Source organism: Protopterus annectens, chromosome 3.part1, assembly GCF_019279795.1.
Source record: "Protopterus annectens isolate FY-2018-M chromosome 3.part1, PAN1.0, whole genome shotgun sequence".
Classification (NCBI taxonomy): Eukaryota; Metazoa; Chordata; order Ceratodontiformes; family Protopteridae; genus Protopterus; species Protopterus annectens.
Window position 1 is genome coordinate 1,150,373,274 of NC_056732.1, and position 17,931 is coordinate 1,150,391,204.

At 38.5% G+C, this 17,931-nt stretch overlaps 1 protein-coding gene across 1 annotated transcript in view; it reads left to right on the forward strand.

Annotated features, from left to right (window-relative positions):
* COL22A1 (collagen type XXII alpha 1 chain) overlaps positions 1-17,931 on the forward strand; it is a 2,341,282-nt gene that overhangs the window by 1,598,810 nt on the left and 724,541 nt on the right. The window contains exons 30-31 of the mRNA XM_044067281.1: positions 4,707-4,748; positions 17,161-17,193. Coding sequence (XP_043923216.1) covers positions 4,707-4,748; positions 17,161-17,193 — 75 coding nt within the window. The remainder of the gene's footprint in view (positions 1-4,706; positions 4,749-17,160; positions 17,194-17,931) is intronic.

Sequence of the window (17,931 nt, forward strand, 5' to 3'; positions counted from 1 at the left end):
AAAATTCCTATTTTCTTCTTGTTACTTCAAATACATAAAGTTTTATACTAGGTTTTTGGATGCCATGTTTATTTTTTGGGATGGACCTTATGAAGAGATCAATAATTTTGTAACATATATTGAATCTACCACCAATTTCTTGAAGTTTACACACACCAGTGACCCCAACATGATATCTTTTCTGAACATTCTCTTGTTAAAGGACTATTGCAATAAAAAGTTTGTATCAAAAATCTTCAGAAAGAGTACGTATTCTAATTCTTTGTTGCATTTTTCCAGCACCCCCCTGCAAAACAAAAGAAGGCCATTGTAAAAAGCCATTTTGTGTGTGCGACATGTATGGTTTCTGTTATGCATGAATTTTTGAATGAATGTGACAATTTAAAACTTATGTTCCTGAAAAGATGTTATCCTTTCAAATTTATTACTGAAATTATGATTGAGGTAGTTTATAAGAGGAAGCAAGGCTTTTACTGCCTCCTACTATCTGGTGATGTACTTTATAATGTTTTATCCATCAACAACACTGATTCTAACATCATTGAAGAAAGTAGGGATTTTAAAACTTCTTTTATTACTGTTTTTACACAAGATAGTTTTATAGTAAAGGATATTTTAGTTAAAAATTGGTCCATCCTTAGACATGAGAAAAACATTAGATATTTGATAGGCCTACAACCTACTATAGTTTACAGAAAAGGAAAATTTTTGAAATATATTTTTGAGTGTAAAAATGTCCATCTTAACCGTAAAGTTGGTCACATGAATAAATGTGGAAGATGTAACTATTGCAAACACATAAAAGAGAGTAATTCATTTTGTGTTAATAATATGGAAATTAGGATTCATCAGAAATATGACTGTTGTTTCGAAAAGGTCATATATTGTGCTATGTTTACCATCTGTTCTTGTTACTACACTGGTAAGACCAACTGTAAGATGAGGAACTGCATATATGAACACCTATATGATATTAAAAACTAAAAAGACACCAGTTCCCTAAGCAAACGTATTATAGAAAACATTAATCACAAATTTCAATTTTTTATTATAGACAGTATCAATACGGATATAAGAGGAGAGGCTTCATCATTATTTTTAGAAAAAAGAGAACTATACTGGCAGTTATGATTAAATGCAGGTAATTGGCCAGGTCTAAATGAAAATATCTCCATTAGCCCCTTACTCAAATTAAAGGCAATAGAGAGGCAATACAAACCCTTTCTCTAGTTTTTATGTAACAATACAATAATTTTTAACATATTTATACACTTTTAATACATATTTATTATTCTTTCCATAGATACAAAGGTTTTTTATACTTCATATATTTATATTTATATATTGTAACTATTTTGATATTAAACTGGGGGGTCTTTGTCTTATTTATTTGTTTGCTATTTATTTGATTTTTACCTATATACATATATAGATCTATTTATTTGTTGTTTACATTCATTTTACATTGATTTTTATCCAATTAATTGTGTAATTAATGTTGTCACTTCCTGACTTCCTGTTGAATGGATATAAAAGGAAGTATGCATTTTTAATGTGTTATTCTATGAACCTATGAAGTCTTGATCTTCTAGACAAAAGCGCCCATCTTTTGTGGAATTTACTACTTATCTGTTTGGCAACGTGAGTGAACGTGTGAGTGGGACCAATCTAGATGCTTTATTTGGATTTTTTTGTTTCCTGGTTTGTTTTGTTTTTTTTGTTTTATTTATGTTTGTTTGTTTGGTTACTGTATTTGTTTACAGGCATATTCATTTGGATTTGTGTCCCATTTTCAGTGGATTTCAATGACAAAAGCTGCAATTACAGTTTATAACTGAAAAACATTATCTGTTCAAAAAGCAATGCAGGAACTCCATCAGATAAAATAACATGCAAATCAAATTAGTATAGTAGATTTTTAGATATATACCGTAGTGAAACAGTCATGCCTGTGTCAAAAAGGTACATTTTACAACAGTGGACATTGATTATAGTAGCTATGTGAAACAAATCCTTATGAAATAAAAGAAATTGAAATGAACACTCAGTTTAAACTTGCTCATCATATACTTTCTTCATAAAATCTATCTCCCCATATGGCACACTGAAATGGTACTCACTGTTTCAACATCTGCAGTCTTCAAGTACCAGTCTTGTACAGCTAGTCTGCATCAGTATGTGCTGTTCTGCCTCTACCTACATGTAGTTTTTACTAAGCTCTAGTGTGACTATTTTTGATAAGCTACAGAATATTTAATCAACCAATATCAGGCATATTTCTACAAAAAAGCCTTTAAGCCACCCATCAAGCAATAAGTTTGTGTTAACTAGGAATACACATAATGTAACTCCTGACCTACTTATCTAATTAAACTCATTATCACCGATCATTCCAGGTCTACATACTCTTACAGCTCTCTCTCCTGAGTCCTGTCCTCTCCACCCAGAAGATCTTCTGTACACATTCTTTATCCCACCCAACCTGATACATTCCTATCTGTATTCTGTGTCTGTTGCATGGCACATTCTTGGTACTGTCTTCTACACAGCATGCATTCCACCTACCTCCCTTCTCCTCTTTTGTCTGATGACCTACAACTATACCAGCTCCCCTGTAATCATCAACCTCTCCATTCTTGATCTTCAAGATCTCTAATGTTATTACCCCCTTTATTCTTACTCCTCTGTTCTCATGGCAATGCATACATACTATATATATATATATATATATATATATATATATATATATATATATATATATATATACATATGGTTCCCCCTCACAAAGTTGAACGGCCATAGTCTCAAAAGTCATACGGTGGAGACCATATGCTCAAAATTGTGGAAGCTCGACTCTGTGAGTGGGGAATGGCATACAGCGCAGAATGGGAGATTTCCATTTCTGTGCTGTAGTGCAGTCTCGGAGTTGGAATAAATAAGTAGCAGGGGGGTGCAGCCCTTCACGTGGAAGGGTACAGGGGTCTTGCCCCCCTGCAGAAACACTTTGTTTTGTTACGTTTTTCTTTTTTTTTGCTCCCTTTCACAAAGTCGAGCTTTAGAGACTCAAGCATATGGCTTCGGCCATATGCATTTTGAGTTTCTTAACGTTCGACTTTGTGAAGGGGAACTATATATATATATATATATATATATATTAAACCAATCTTTTGGGTGTATCTTGAACTTATTAAATAATATGTTTATTACAGACTGGACTATTGCTGCCTCAAGTATATTAAAAAAGGTATTTTTATAATAAGTTCTGATTCCGAGTCTTCAAAAGCTCTTTATTCTAAGACTTGTTTGTAGAAATATGCCTGATATTGGTTGATTAGATATTCTGTAGCTTATCAAAAATAGTTACTCTAGAGCTTAGTAAAAACTGCATGTAGAAGCCTGATTCTTTTTTGTTAAGCAGTCTGTCTGACAGGGATACAGATTTATTATAGAGTACAACACACACACACACACAAAAACACACATACACAAGCACATAAATACACTGGATGCATGTCATACCTTTGAGCAATATTGGAGAACCTCCTGTACACCGAAGGACATGTAGAAGGAAACTAAAACACCTACCAAAAACCCAGATAAATAGAAATGGAGAGCAAAGAGATGTGAGGTAGCAATACTAACATCTGCACCACTCTGTTACCCATTCTAACAGTCGTTGTCTCTATTTTGCATAGGTTTTATTACAACTGATTTCCATTTCCTTGTATAAATTATTATAGTATCTCCTTATGTTCAGTGAGTGTGTTTATTTTTTAAAACTAACTTTCCAGATCTCCACTGGAAATGGATACTGCCCTGCTGGAACTTTGCAGTCACTAAGGGAAAGAAATAGTCATTTTCAGAAAATGTTCTTTCCTTCCATCATTTGTTTCACTCAATCATGTCAGTAGACGTTACTTGTTAAAACCTAGATGATTCCTGTAGTTTCATGTTTGAAACTCCTATAATAATTATCTCCTCGTGTTTTCCATAAAAATGTAAGGGAAATGAAGGTAGAACCTAAAGCAGGTTTTATTTCTGTTGTAATCATAGCACACTGGCTTGGCTAAAATGCATTGCTTAAGGTATAAGCATGCAACTTATTTAAAATGAGCCATTTTATAGCCAGATTGTTGCAGTTCACAGTACATGAGTAGATGAATAACTCAGCCAAAGATTGTGCCCAGTCCTCTGCAATGGACCTTTATTCCAACACACACTCTATTGTGAAATCCTGCTTGTTAAATACTGTCTCCTTCTAATTTATACAGTTTGGATTAATTAACGTTAATTAGGTGACTGAATCGCACATTGTATTAGCTAATGGTATTGAGGTTTGGTGGTAGTCTTACTAGCTGGGCATGTTTTATTAATATGTCATTATAAATGAGGCTTGGTGACAGTTTTCCTAGCTGCGTATGTTTTGTCAAAATGCCACTATAAATGAGGCTTGGTGATAGTTTTACTAGCTGGGCATGCTTTATCAAAATGTTTCTGCCTCTCACTGGGTAACCCATCAAAAAAAAAAAAAAAACTTGACAGCTGCCATTTTCCATATACATTCAAGCGTTAAAATGCATATGATGGCATGATTACAAATATATCCTAAGAACCTGCTTAGCATGTGATTGAGGTATGGATCTACTATGAAACTTTATGATTATATGTGAATGCCTATTTCATGATCCTTTCCTCTCATTTTACAGGGCCCTATAGGTCCAAAAGGCCCTCCTGGCCCTCCAGGGACGGTAAGTACAGCACATTTAATTTTAATTCATATTGTTCAACCAACTGTAAAAATATTTACACCAGTCTTGGTTTTTATCTAGATGGTTACTGGTCAGCTAGAAAAAGGGGGTTAGGGTGACAATGAGGACCTCCAAATAAACCTGATGCCATAAAAGATCAACATTTGATGACTGCACACATTACAGAGTGAATCAGTGTGCTAGAATTTTCTTTTTAAATGCTGCAGTGTGATGTTTATGACTGTAGTGAGATGGGAACATTTTTTATGTATGTTGATATTTGACATGGAATGCATAAAACATGGCATATATTTGTTTATACAGCATATTCCAAGCTCTACACAAGGTCAACTGAAGGTTTTACACATACTAAATTAAAATTATATAGACCTCAGCATTCTCACTGATTGACAGGCTTCTTTGTCAGCATTGTATCTAATTTTTTTTTACAGTACAAACAAGCCAATTTAAACATTGACTTTATTTAGGACATTTCTGACTGTTGAGTTAGCACACAGACAATTAATTAGATTAGTTTTTTAGAAGTGTAGGATCTGTAAGGTTTGAAATGCAAATGCTTCAATAAGGCAAAACAAGAGACAGGACTGTTTTCTTAGAACTCGAGAAAAGAGCTGAAAATAGTCTCTTGAGTTACCTAGGCACTGAAACAGAACTGCATGCAGGGTGCACTTTAAGAAGAGACAGATGCAGACAAGATGTTAGAATTCCAGCCAATGGGTGATCATCCTTTGGCAACAAAAGCAGTTGTCTGTAACAGGGATCAGCTGTAAAGAGTGACAGTTCACAAGGCATTCATTTCATTGATCTATAACTCAGCATGCTCACATTATCTGTTGTTATGAGGGGAGGCATACATGGCTGATCGATTAATACCCCAAAAATGAGACCGGATTTCTATGAACAATTGTTATGTGTGTGTTTCATGACAGCTGTTATATTTGTTGACTAGAAAAAGTAATTATTTGATTAGTGGTATGTGGGGAGTTATGCCAGAAAGATACAGGCTGCTGCATGGTTTATGAAAAGCTGTTGTTCGTGACTAAGATTTTTAGACTCTGTGAGCAGAGTGCAAAGATAGGTGAGATATTGGCAGTGCACCACCATGTCAAGTTATGCAGTCTTCTGACATGCAATGAAAATGTCAAAGTTAGTAGATAAAGGGAGTGTCTGAGATGTATAGCAAAAACTGCGTGAAATGTTGGTGGAACCCGTGCAGGTGGAGTAGGCCAGTTATGAAATGAAGCCATTAAAAGGCACTGCATAAGAACAAGGATTTGTGTACTGTTTGGTTGTATAAAGATTAGGCCATATGCCATCCTTCTCCACTATGTATAAATATCCAGAGCTTGGGTTCCCAGAAAGTGAGATGTGTACCTCCTAGAAGGAGAATGAGGGTCGCTAAACCATTAATAAGTTTCATTAACTCTTATTAAGTCTCTTTATTGGAAAAGCTCACTCAGACTCTCAAGGAAAGGTTAGCTTGGTTTTGCTTTCATATATTTTGTATTGCTTCATTGCCTTCTTCTGTTTTGTATATTGTGATTTATTTTCTTTACACTGTTTTACTTCTATTCTGCTTTTAATTGCAGATTTAAACTAAGCAAGTGACCACAGCTGCTGTTTTGTTTTTAAATTCAACTGCCTTTCTAGTTGTCTGCCCCTTATTTTAATTTGACCACATATCCCATTCCCTGTCCTCTCTCATTGGCTATTGTGAGTAAGCCCAAAATTATCATTTTGTGAAATCACTCCCTTTCAGCTATTTAAATTTATTGGCCATCCTACTGTATTCCTTAGAAGTAGAATGCAAAGTATCTACCCCATTCCAGTCTATATTGCTCTTTTAAAATTAGTGGCTCTCCACTTAGATAGCTCAAGCTTAAGTTATCCCCCTCTTTCATATATCTAACTGCTTGGTGGACACTGTAGCCCTTATGATATTAAACCATTTTTCCATCTTCCCTTTAAAATCTGTAACATCTACTCCAAGATCAGAGGGAGCCTATATTCTGCTTGTGAGTATTCATCTTGGAATTAGTGCTTCTGCTTTGCTCCTGGCGAAAGAAGGAGCACTGGGACATTATTCCCAGTGACCATTGATTACCGGAAAGCCTAAGAACTGCTTCATAGGTACCAGTTTGGAATCTGTGCGTACATTTTGCTCCTGTTGAAAGAGCAAAGTGCGTTCATTCCTGACTGTTTCTGATTGGACAGTGAATGCCTGTGTTTTACCTTCCTGATTGGTCTGGTTGCTATTCAAAGTACCTACCAGGAAAAGGCTACAATAAGCCTACCGACCCTTTTATCATCTGGGACAAGACTATGAATCACCGAAGAGCGTGTGGCCTGCTTCTCATCTTGGAACTAGTGATACTGTTTTGCTTCAGGTGAGAGAAGAAGAAAAGGAGCATTGTATCCCAGCAGCATGAAGCTCTGGTGAGACCAGCACGAGTATTAGCCAGGCAGTAACCTTTCAGTTGACTCCCCACTTTTCATAATTCCTGGCAAGCTAATTCTTTCTTTTCAGTAAATACTGCCTGAATTCCTGCTGTATAACATAACTTCAGAATATTTGCCTAAATAATTCATCCATAAACTATCAGGGTCTACTTATTAATTTACCCTCAATTATTTGGCAGTGCCCTGTACAGATAACAGACACCTTGAGTTGACATTTTTCCTGTAAAAGTACTATTGAAATTTTACCAATACCTAGTTGCAGTTACAAGCATTGCCCCCAGAGTTGCAAACCAGATACTCTTGACACTACTTTATATTCTCACTCCAACAGTCTAATCAGTAAGAAAGGTCTATTGCTAAGTAAAGGAACTTTCCCACTATCTTCGTTACTAGCTTGGTGAATAGAGGCATTCTGAGGTAATGTAGAAATTGCCTCATGTTCATAGGTTCATAGGTAGGTACTAGGCTATCGGCCCAAGGGCCTACGTAAGCCTAGCCAACAAGGTTCCCTTGCTTACGCCACCCAAGAAAGTTATTTTCCTGTGCCACTGTCGAGCAGAGACACAGACATGATCCCCGGAGTGTATTTCCTATTTCCCATCCACTCAACAAGATTTTTCTTGAAGAGTGCTAATGAAGAACTTTGCTTGACATAGATGGGTAGCCTGTTCCAGAGTATGGGAAATCTCTGGGACAGGAATCTATCCCTCCAGCATGTTCTGTTTATTGTGGTGATAAGGTTTAGGTCCCTAGAGCGTGTATCTCGGAGGGATTGGGATTTCTTTAGGTGTAGCATGTCCAACAGCTCTGAGTTTGACATGGCTTTATATGTTAGGCAGAGATCACCTCGAAGTAGGTGATATGCTACAAAGTAAAGCTGGAGTTTTTTGAGAGGGTCAGTGTAGGGCATTTGTTTGAGGACAGTAATCCTCTATGTAAGGTACTTCTATGGCCTTTGCAGCTGCTGCAGATGTCTTGTGAGGTACATTCCAAAAGGGGCGTTGTACTCTATAATGGGTCTAATGAGTGTCGAGTACAGGGAAACAATGACCTCTTTTTTCCTGGATGAGAACCCTTTTATGATGAGGTGTGCCATGTAGAAGAACTTCCTGACTACTGTGGCGATGTGACTATCAAAGGAGAGACTACTGTCCACCTGGGTCCCAAGGTCTCTTATCACACATTTGGTGTTAATTAGATTGCTGACTATATGGTAGTTCATGGGTACAGAGTTTTTACCAAAGGGGATGACACTGCACTTTTTGGCATTGAGCTTGAGGCCATGGCTCTGACACCAGGCATTTGTCTCAGTGAGGCCCTTCTGTAGGCGGTCCACATCATTTGGGGACTTGACTATGGCTCCTAGTTTGCAGTCATCTGTGAACTTCATTAGCCAGAGGCCTTCTGTGTTAGCCTGTACTTCAGAGAAGTAGATATCAAACAGGAGATGTCCCAGAATGGAACCCTGTGGTACTCCACTTGTCACTGCTTTGAGGTCAGATTTGGAGTCTGCAACTTTTACAATGTGGGTTCTGTCAGTGAGCCAGTTAGCAACCCATCTTGTCATGTAGGGATTTATACCTAGTTTAGTGAGTTTAGTTATAATTCCAGAATGGGGGATGGTGTCGAAAGCCTTGGTGAGGTCAATATAGGCTGTTTGAACCACCTTACCCTCATCTACGGCTTTGGTGACTGAGTCAAAGAAGTCGATCAGGTTCAGGAGGCATGATCTGCCTTTCACAAACCCGAACTGAGTGGGATCCAGAGTTATAACTGTTGCTGTGCACCATTCAGTGGGCACAAAGCCTGATGCGAGGCTATTATTGAACATGGTGCTTAAGTGGGGAGCCAGTTCATTCTGAAGTTCATGAAAAACGCAGCCTGGGATGTTGTCCGGGCCCATGGATGCTGTGTTTTTGGATTTGGAGAGTGCAGCTTTTACCTGCATAGTTGTGATTACAGGGACTCTCATTCTTCCTGTATAGATATGGGCCCTTTAGGGGGTGAGGGGGGGGGGTAGAATTAGCACTGAACCTATCTGCCAGGAATTTGGCAATATCAGTTGGTTCTGTAATTTTCGTGCCTTTGTGTTGTAACTCAGAGCAGATTTGGATGTTGCCATCAAAATACTTGACATAGCTATGGAATGCTTTGTGGTTGTCCTTAGAATTAGTGGCGATTTTGTTTTCATAGCTAGCTTTAGAGGATCTTATAAGGGATCTCAGCTTCTTACTAAGGCTGACCAGGGAGCTCCTCCACTCATGGGATTTTACTCTCTTTTGCAACAGTTTCTTCCTTCTGTTGTACAGTTTGTTTAATGCAGGGGACCACCAGATTGGCTTCCTTTTTTTGAAGAATAGCATTTTGGTTCTGTTTGGGATAGCACGATCCATGCACTCGTGTAAGTGCTTATAGAGTGCATTTGTGTAGAATTCAGCAGTTGTAACTGTATTGTCCATCTGCATGGGTGTCATGTAGTTCACCACTTCTGTCTTAAGAAGCATGAAGTTGGCTTTGCAGAAATTATTTACCGTGGTTTCCTTAATGGGGGCGGGATGTGGATATCAAGGGTGATTAGATTATGGTTGGATAGGACAAATGAGGAGTTGACTTCAGGTGTGGAACACCGGTCACTCGTGCTGGTAATGACTAGGTCTAGGATATTGTCGCCCCTAGTGGGGGTGTGGATAAGCTGATCCAGGGCATTGGAGTTTATGGATTCTAGAAAGTTTTGAGCTAAGGAATTGGTACATGAGTAGTTTTTCCAGTTAATGGTGGGGTAGTTGAAGTCGCCCATTATTAGGGTGTTTGGTTGAACCCTAATATTTTCCAGAACATCAAGAAAAGAGGAGTGGGAATCCTGGGGCATGGTGGGGGATCTGTAGCAAGCTAAAATTTGGATTGCAGTTTTGCCCAGAGTTAGTTGCACTTGGATAACCTCGGATGCATTATGCTGAGGAACTAGCCTGGAGGTGTGGATATCCTTAATGAAGGTGGACACACCTCCACCTTTGGTGTTTCGGTCCAGGTTACATGGCCGAAAGTGTGGTATGAGTTATAGCCTGGTAGTGCAAGGTTGATCTCTGGAGCCTTGAACCAGGTCTCAGTCATTGCACAGATATCGATGGTCTCCATTTTATGGAGTGCCTCGAGTGAATGCATTTTGAGATTTAGACTACTAGCATTGAGTAGCATTACCCTCAGTTTTTGCTTGCCTGTTCCTGTTACGGTGGTGAATTTGTTATTTGAACCTTGCCTAAAAAAGGCATTATAGGGGCAGCAAGAGCCTTAGCCAGTATCTGGAATCCCAGGGGCGACAGGTGAAGGCGATCTGTGGCAAAGCATCATTGTCTGTCGACCATGTCATAACAAGCAGACAGATACTGGATCCCCTTAGAATGACACCAGAAGCTTAGCCAATTGTTGAAGTCAATCATTTTGTCCTTGTACTGCGGAATCATTCTTGGTGATGGCAGAATGCTACTCAGGGCTAGGGTCATGATCAGAGATCTCTTCCATCTCTCTTTTCATGTAGTCCAGGGAGGTACGTCACAGGTCATTCACACCAACATGGACAATGACAGAGTCATATATGTACTTGTTGTGGAGTGACCTGAGTGCGTGAGTTATGTGGCTGATCCTGGCACCCGACAGACAGCTGACAGTAACCTTCTCCTTGTTTAGCCTGGTGAGTGGGACATCAGTGTGCCTGACTATAGAGTCACCTATGACTAGTGTGCTGGGTATGTTGTTTTGCCTTATTGGCTGTGGTTTAGTGGCACACTGATTCTGTGGGCTATGTGTCATTTGGGTTGTGTTGGGGGATGGAGGTTGCTTGTGTTTCTGCTTTGGAGGTCTCAGTTGCTTAGACAGATTATTATTGAAAGCCTCCGCAAATGTTTTTGTTACTATGTGTGGATTTTGGTGGTGTAGATTTAGTGAGACTATGTGATGATTGTGTTGTGGTGCAAATGTTTTCCTTCTCCTCATGACTGTCAAGTTCATTCTGGGTTGGAGAGAGCTTTACCTCCAGTTTGGCTAGATAAGTGCATCTCTCACAGGTTGTAGTGATGAGTGGTAGGAGGAGAGGGTTGTCTGTGTACATGAGGCAATTTCTACATTGCCTCAAGATGCCCAGATTTATCAGATAGACAGGAAAGAACACAGGGAGCTGACCCTTGGACATGCCTGAATAAAAACTATTTTCCTCTAGATAAGTGAGGAAAGTGAGTGCAAGAGCTGTTTTTCTCTAAGCAAGTGAGAAAAGTAAGTACAAAAACTGTTTTCCTCTAGGTAATGTGGAAGGTTGAGTGCTACAGTAATTAGTAGCTTATTTAGTGCTTACAAGTTCTGAACAAGTGCTGAGCATGAATAAGCAAATTTAAACGCTAAAACTAAGAATCTGTATTTGCACTAGACGAGTTACAGGACAGAAACAAGTGCAAATGCAGGCTTTCAAATCAGAAAGTTGAGAGAGATGGAAGAGATTGCCCAAATGGTCAATAACTACAATTTCTGGGCCAGAACCACTCCTTATGTGGTAGACAGGTTACCTGGTGCTTACCACTCCCACTAATAAACTAGAAGCTATGTTTATTGACAACCAGTTAATTCTCAAACAAACTGATATTTTAAGTGAGAGAGATATATTACACAATGTCACTGGAGGCAAAACGTTCACATAAAAGCACTCCTAATGTCAATAGGGTTGTCAGTAGTACGCAAACCCACCCATCACACACAATTCAAAGCAGGCACATAGACTCACATATACTAAGACACTTAAATGCTACCTTCCTAAATCCCAAAGACCTCCTAGATGAAGTACACATAACAAATGCCATCAGCAGCCCTTAATGCACCTTTCAAAACAAGACCCACATCAACACATACAGTCACATCTCATGGAGCCTCTACTTCTAAGCCCATAACACAAACCACTACATAATCCAACATTCGGGTCATTGGAGACTCAATTCTGAGACACACTGATGTCCTTTTCACCAGGGTGAGTAAGGAGAAAGTCACAGTCAGTTGCTTATCAGGGGCGTGATTCACGACATTATACATGCACTCAGGTCATTGAACCACATGCCCCAGTATGACACAGTCATAGTCCACATGGGTGTAAATGACTTGAGATGTACCTTCCTAGACTATATGAAAACAGATATCATGGAGCTCTTCAATACTTGTCCCAGGCTGGTACCATATTTCCCCGAAAATAAGACCGGGTCTTATACTTTTTCCTCCATTGAAATACGTATTAGGGCTTATAATATGGGGATGCCTTATTTACCCCCCCCCCCCACGTACAACAGTCTACATTTATTCATGTACAAAAATCGACATTTATTCATGTACACAAATCGACATTTATTCATGTACAAAAATCTACATTTATTTATGTACACAAATCGACATTTATTCATGTACACAAACTGACATTTATTTGGTACTTTTCCATTATTGGGCAATAGCTCTAGGTAATGCGTTAACAGTTGTGTGAGAATTCTACATAAACAGTGCAACAAACATTTCAAATTCAGAATATCTACCACCTTGGCTTTCACAGTGCAATATTTCATGCTTAACAGAAAGTGCAGAAAAATCTCAATACATGTGTATTGGGGGAGGGGAATAAAACAGGTGAATAACTGCCACTTTTTTGAGTGGTGATGCTTAATTTATTCCTTACCCAAACTGTAAGAGAAGAATGATGGAAAGTCATAAAAATGAAGTCTGGGAACTAGTGGCCTTACTTTGCAATTACCCCTTGATAATGAAACGTTACCTTAATACAATAAAGTCAAAAAACTGACAAGAGCTTGCTGGCAGCTGAAAGCAGAAGCAATCCTTTCTGTTGCCTCGATAACGGAAACGTTGTTCAAATACAGTCATGTCATTTTCTTCTGGAACATTGTCATAAGTCTCAAACCCCCGAATTCCAACCTGAATTTCTTGCAACTCCATTTCCTGCAGAACCATTGGCCCCAATCTGTCATGCCTAGCAATAGAGCTCTACTTAAATGAGCACTGCTTGTCCATGTAGCCTGCTCATAGTGCATTGGCAACACAGCTGTCAGTGATTTTATCCCATGAATTCTTCACCCAAGTCACGACCTCTTGCAGGCTAGGCTTCACAAAGTTTCCATGCTGATTTCTCTCCATTCTATTTTCAATGTAGTCATTGAGTTCCATGCGCAAATGGTCCTTGAATGGTTTGTTTATTGCAGTATTAAGAGTCTGAAGATAGGCAGTCATTCCTGCAGGAATCATTATTTGATCTATTCTTCTCTGTGCAAGGAGGAAGTTCTTTGTGTCTTTAGCGTGGTGAGTGCTGGATGAATCCCAGACTAGTAGACCTCTTTTTCCACCTTGCAAAACAAGTGGCAGCATTACATTGACCCATGTCCTTATAACTGCGTGTGTGCGCCAGACCTTTTTGGTTTCAAAATGTAAATGTCTGAAACACTTTAGATCTTATCGTTCTTGCCCTTACTAATGATTAGAGGTGGAGTTTTCTTCTCATTTAGATGAATTGCCAAAATACAGGTAATATGCACTTTCATAACCAGTGGAAGGAATATAGATTGACGAGGCACCCCTCTGATCAATTCTTGTTTGAGATCCTTGTCCCATAAACACTGCAGTTTCATCCATAGCAATCATGTTGGAGAGTTGGTATTTAGAAAAGTCGATGCCATCAACAAAGAACTTGAATGCAAGTGCATGTTTAATAACTTCAGTATCTTCCAGCTTGAACAGTGTTGTTGATCTTCTTAGAGACAGTTCATATCGCTGAAGGAAGCCATCCAGCCAATGTTGTGATGCTTTTAATTCTTCTGGGGATATTTCTAACTGTGGTGCCATTGCAAGGGAAAATGCTTGAATATCAGCCCTGTGCACAACCAAAGCCTTTGCTCTCCTGTTAACAATCCATTCACATATGATGTCTTCCAGCTCAGGAAATAATGGTCGCCGACCTGATCCACACTTGCACTTCTTATCATTTTGCTCATCCACCTGTTGACTGAGGTTATCATACTCTGCTTGCCATTTTCAGACCATTCGGAGGTCCAACTTCTTCTCTTTGCAAAAAGCCATCAGATTCTTTCCCCGGGAGTCCTCCATGATTCCTTTCTTGTACTCGTTAGAATAGCTCTTTCTTTTTGCACTCATCTTGTCTGGGGGGGGGGGGTTAATTGAAGACTTACAAGACAGGTGTGGCAACAAAAATGGTGACAGTTAAGAAGATACAACCACACCCGTTCATTATCAAGTGCACACGTTTTATGTGCATTGTCTGTACTTTGACCAATCAAAGTACACTTGCCTGTGCATGTGGGCCAAAGATCTCAAACATCAAGTGTGAGTGAAGATTAGGGTCACAGTAAGAATCGTGGAGGACTCCTGGGAGAAAGAATCTCATGACTTTCTGCAAAGAAAAGAAGTTGGGTATCCGAATGGTCCAAAAATGGTGAGCAGAGTAAGATAACCTTAGTCAACAGGTGTCAATATTATTATTTTATAATTCAACATGTCTGTTGTGTGTTGTTGATGATCTTAACTAGGGATTATTTATATCATGACCATCCTGGAAAACCATGATAGGCCTTATTCTCTGGTTAGGTCTTATTTATGGAGAAATACAGTATGAGCCTAGCATTGAGCAGCATTTTACCTTCTTCAATGATGATGCCACAATATGAATAAAAGATGACTGATTTTAATAATTGGCTTAGTTTCTGGTGTCATTCTAAAGGGGTGCAATATTTGTCAGCATGGAAGGATGTTGTCAACAAACCATGATGCTTTGCAAAGATGGCCTGCACCTCTCTCTTCTAGGCTGTTGAATATTAACTAAAATACTGTCCTCCCCATAGTGCCTTTTTTGGCAATGCCAAAGTAAAAGTACTTCTGACACAGCAAATTGAAACCAAGAAAATATAAAGGTGTTGGATCTCAATGCTAGGAGTCTAAACAAAACATTCCCCTCCATAGAAGTTCTGTTCACCCTAGAGGATGTTGACATCTGTGCAGTCACTGACAGATGGTTTAAAGCTGTGGAGATCCCACTTACAGTGCAAGGTTATAATGCCTTATATACATTTAGACCAGCTAATACATAGACAGGTACTAAAGGTGGAGGTGTCTCTAGTTACATCAAAAATGAATATACCTCAACATTGATCAGACAGGAAAATGCACTTGAGCTTCTCCATGTTCAAACCACCATAAGCATATGACTTCCTTGCAAACTATAGTCACCTATAATCCTTGTTTCTACATCATACATCTGCAACACCTCTCCTGAACATCAAAATCCATGCACAGTGGGCCAGATTCCAAAAGAGTTGTTCTCAGTGTATGTCTGCCCTAATTTTGAAAGACTTGCTCTCAGTGTAAGTGGCTTACTTTGGTGTATGTCCTATCTATAAACAGACTTACACTTTGGGCTAGATTCCAAAAGACTTTGGTCACTTACACTGAGAACAAGTCTTCTGGAATCAGGCTTCATACTCCTAAACCTAAAGTCAACAACCTTTCTTCTACAAATGACTTCAGACCCATCGTCAAGATACTACATTAAATTAGTTACCAAAAAATCTTAAATTATATTAAAAAATCTGATATTATTTTTAATAAACAGCATGACTTTAGAACTAAATAAATCACACTATCCTAGCTGTTTATTTTCTATCAGACAGAATAATCTATAATATTGAACAAGGATTATTCAATGTGGCAATATTTTTTGACCTAAAGAAAGCATTTAACAATTTATATTATGAATTAGTCCTAAAAATATTTCATCAAGCTGTTTCTCAGACAACAAATGCTGGTGGTCAAAAACTGCTTTACTAACAAAACTTTTATAGTCTTTTCTTTAACACATTTCCCACAATCTGGAACACTCCCTAAAGCAGTCACACAAGGATCAGTCTTTGAATCTTTCCTTTTTTCTTTATTCACAACAGCCTTCCCCTTGGCCTTCTTTAAAGAGAGCTACTTTCCTGTGCAGATGCCAGTGTTCTGACAAATGCATACAAAGCAGGCTTCCTACTATAGAAGTCTCTACAGTCTATTAGAATTCGCTTGCAAAAGGAATCTAAAACTTAACAGCCACAAGCCCAGTGTCATATTGTTTGCTATGTGATGGCTCCCCACCACTGATTAATGATACCAGTGGGTATCCCTTCGCCAGCATCCAGAAGCAAAGATATCCAGGCCACCTTGTTGGTCATACTTAGATGTCTGGAGCAGTAATCTCAGAAAATGCTTAAAGTAACATATTCAGACTTCAACTTGCTGACACAAGAAGCTAGAATAACTTTTGCATAGAATGTATGTCCTGTGATAGGGGTGTTATACTGATGAAGAATAGATTGTGGTAAATTATCCAAGGTCATTTTCAGGGACATTGGGTCAGTACCATCAAGCTGAATGAAGGGTTTAGTCTTATCTTGAAAAGGTGAACTCTGTTAAGTGTGTATAACTTGATCAGAGGGTGATAAGAGTTAAATCAGCAGACAAGAGATGCAAAAGCAATGAGCAAACAAAGAAAACAAGATTCCAAAGGAATCTGATGGCAGAAATACATACCGTATAAACACAGGTTTATAATGCATCAAAGAAGTAGTAGGCCAATAGGAGATATAATGGTGGATGAGAATAAGACGCCAGTTTAGATGTGCTACCAAGAGAAATACATAGGAGTTTTAGTTATCATCTGTGAATGTAGTCCAGGTAAAGCTAGAAAATAAGTTTTCTATTCATGTCATGTAAAGATATTACTATATTTATTGCTTGGATATACATCTCTACTTACAACTAATGCAGAATCTATCACAGAGACATAAATCTTTGTGAGGTGAAGCTAGTTTATGTTGTCAAATACAATAATGTCCAAATCATTTTTCTCCCTCAGGCAACAGCACTTACACCAGAACCTGGAATTCCTGTAAGTACAAAAAAAATAGAAAGGCTCTAATTACTCAGAAGATATTACTTAAACTACTGCAGATGTATTATTTTGTGCATTTATTTCTTACTCCTTTATCAGTGGAATGCACGTGTGTGTGAGTGTGTCTGTATCTGTGCTTGCCTGTATGCACACTTAGTGACAATGATACTGAGATTAGAAAAAACTGTCTTGATGTCAGAGTTTGGGCCAGACCTCATTAGGTCTGTACTGTAGTCTATTACATAGCATATCAAACTGAAGTTGCATTTTTCTTTTGAATGGGAGAGTAAATCAGGCTGGGTAACATGCTTTTATAGCCATAACTTGTTAGCAGAATGCTTGAACCCACTTCTTTTCATTTGCCTCTGGTAAGTAAGGTGGTTCTGTCAAATATTCATTTCACCTTGAGTGTTGTGCTGTACTGCTTGGTTATTCGAAGGCTAGAATGCCTTTCACCAGGACTGATGAAGCATACTTCTCAACTGTCCAGATATTTGCAGAATGTCCACATTTTTGACTCATATTTTTGGTCTGTTCCTCATAAAAGTTGTGATTTTCTGGAAAATTACTGGGGTGATCAGAATGAAGTCACTAAATAATGGCATACATTTGACTTTCAGACCTCAGGCGCTTTAGAAAATTTTTGTAAGCACAAACCCTGTTACTCTAGTAACTTTCTAAGTTTATAAGAGCAATATTTAAATATTCTTGGACCTTTGTCCCCCCATTTTGTAA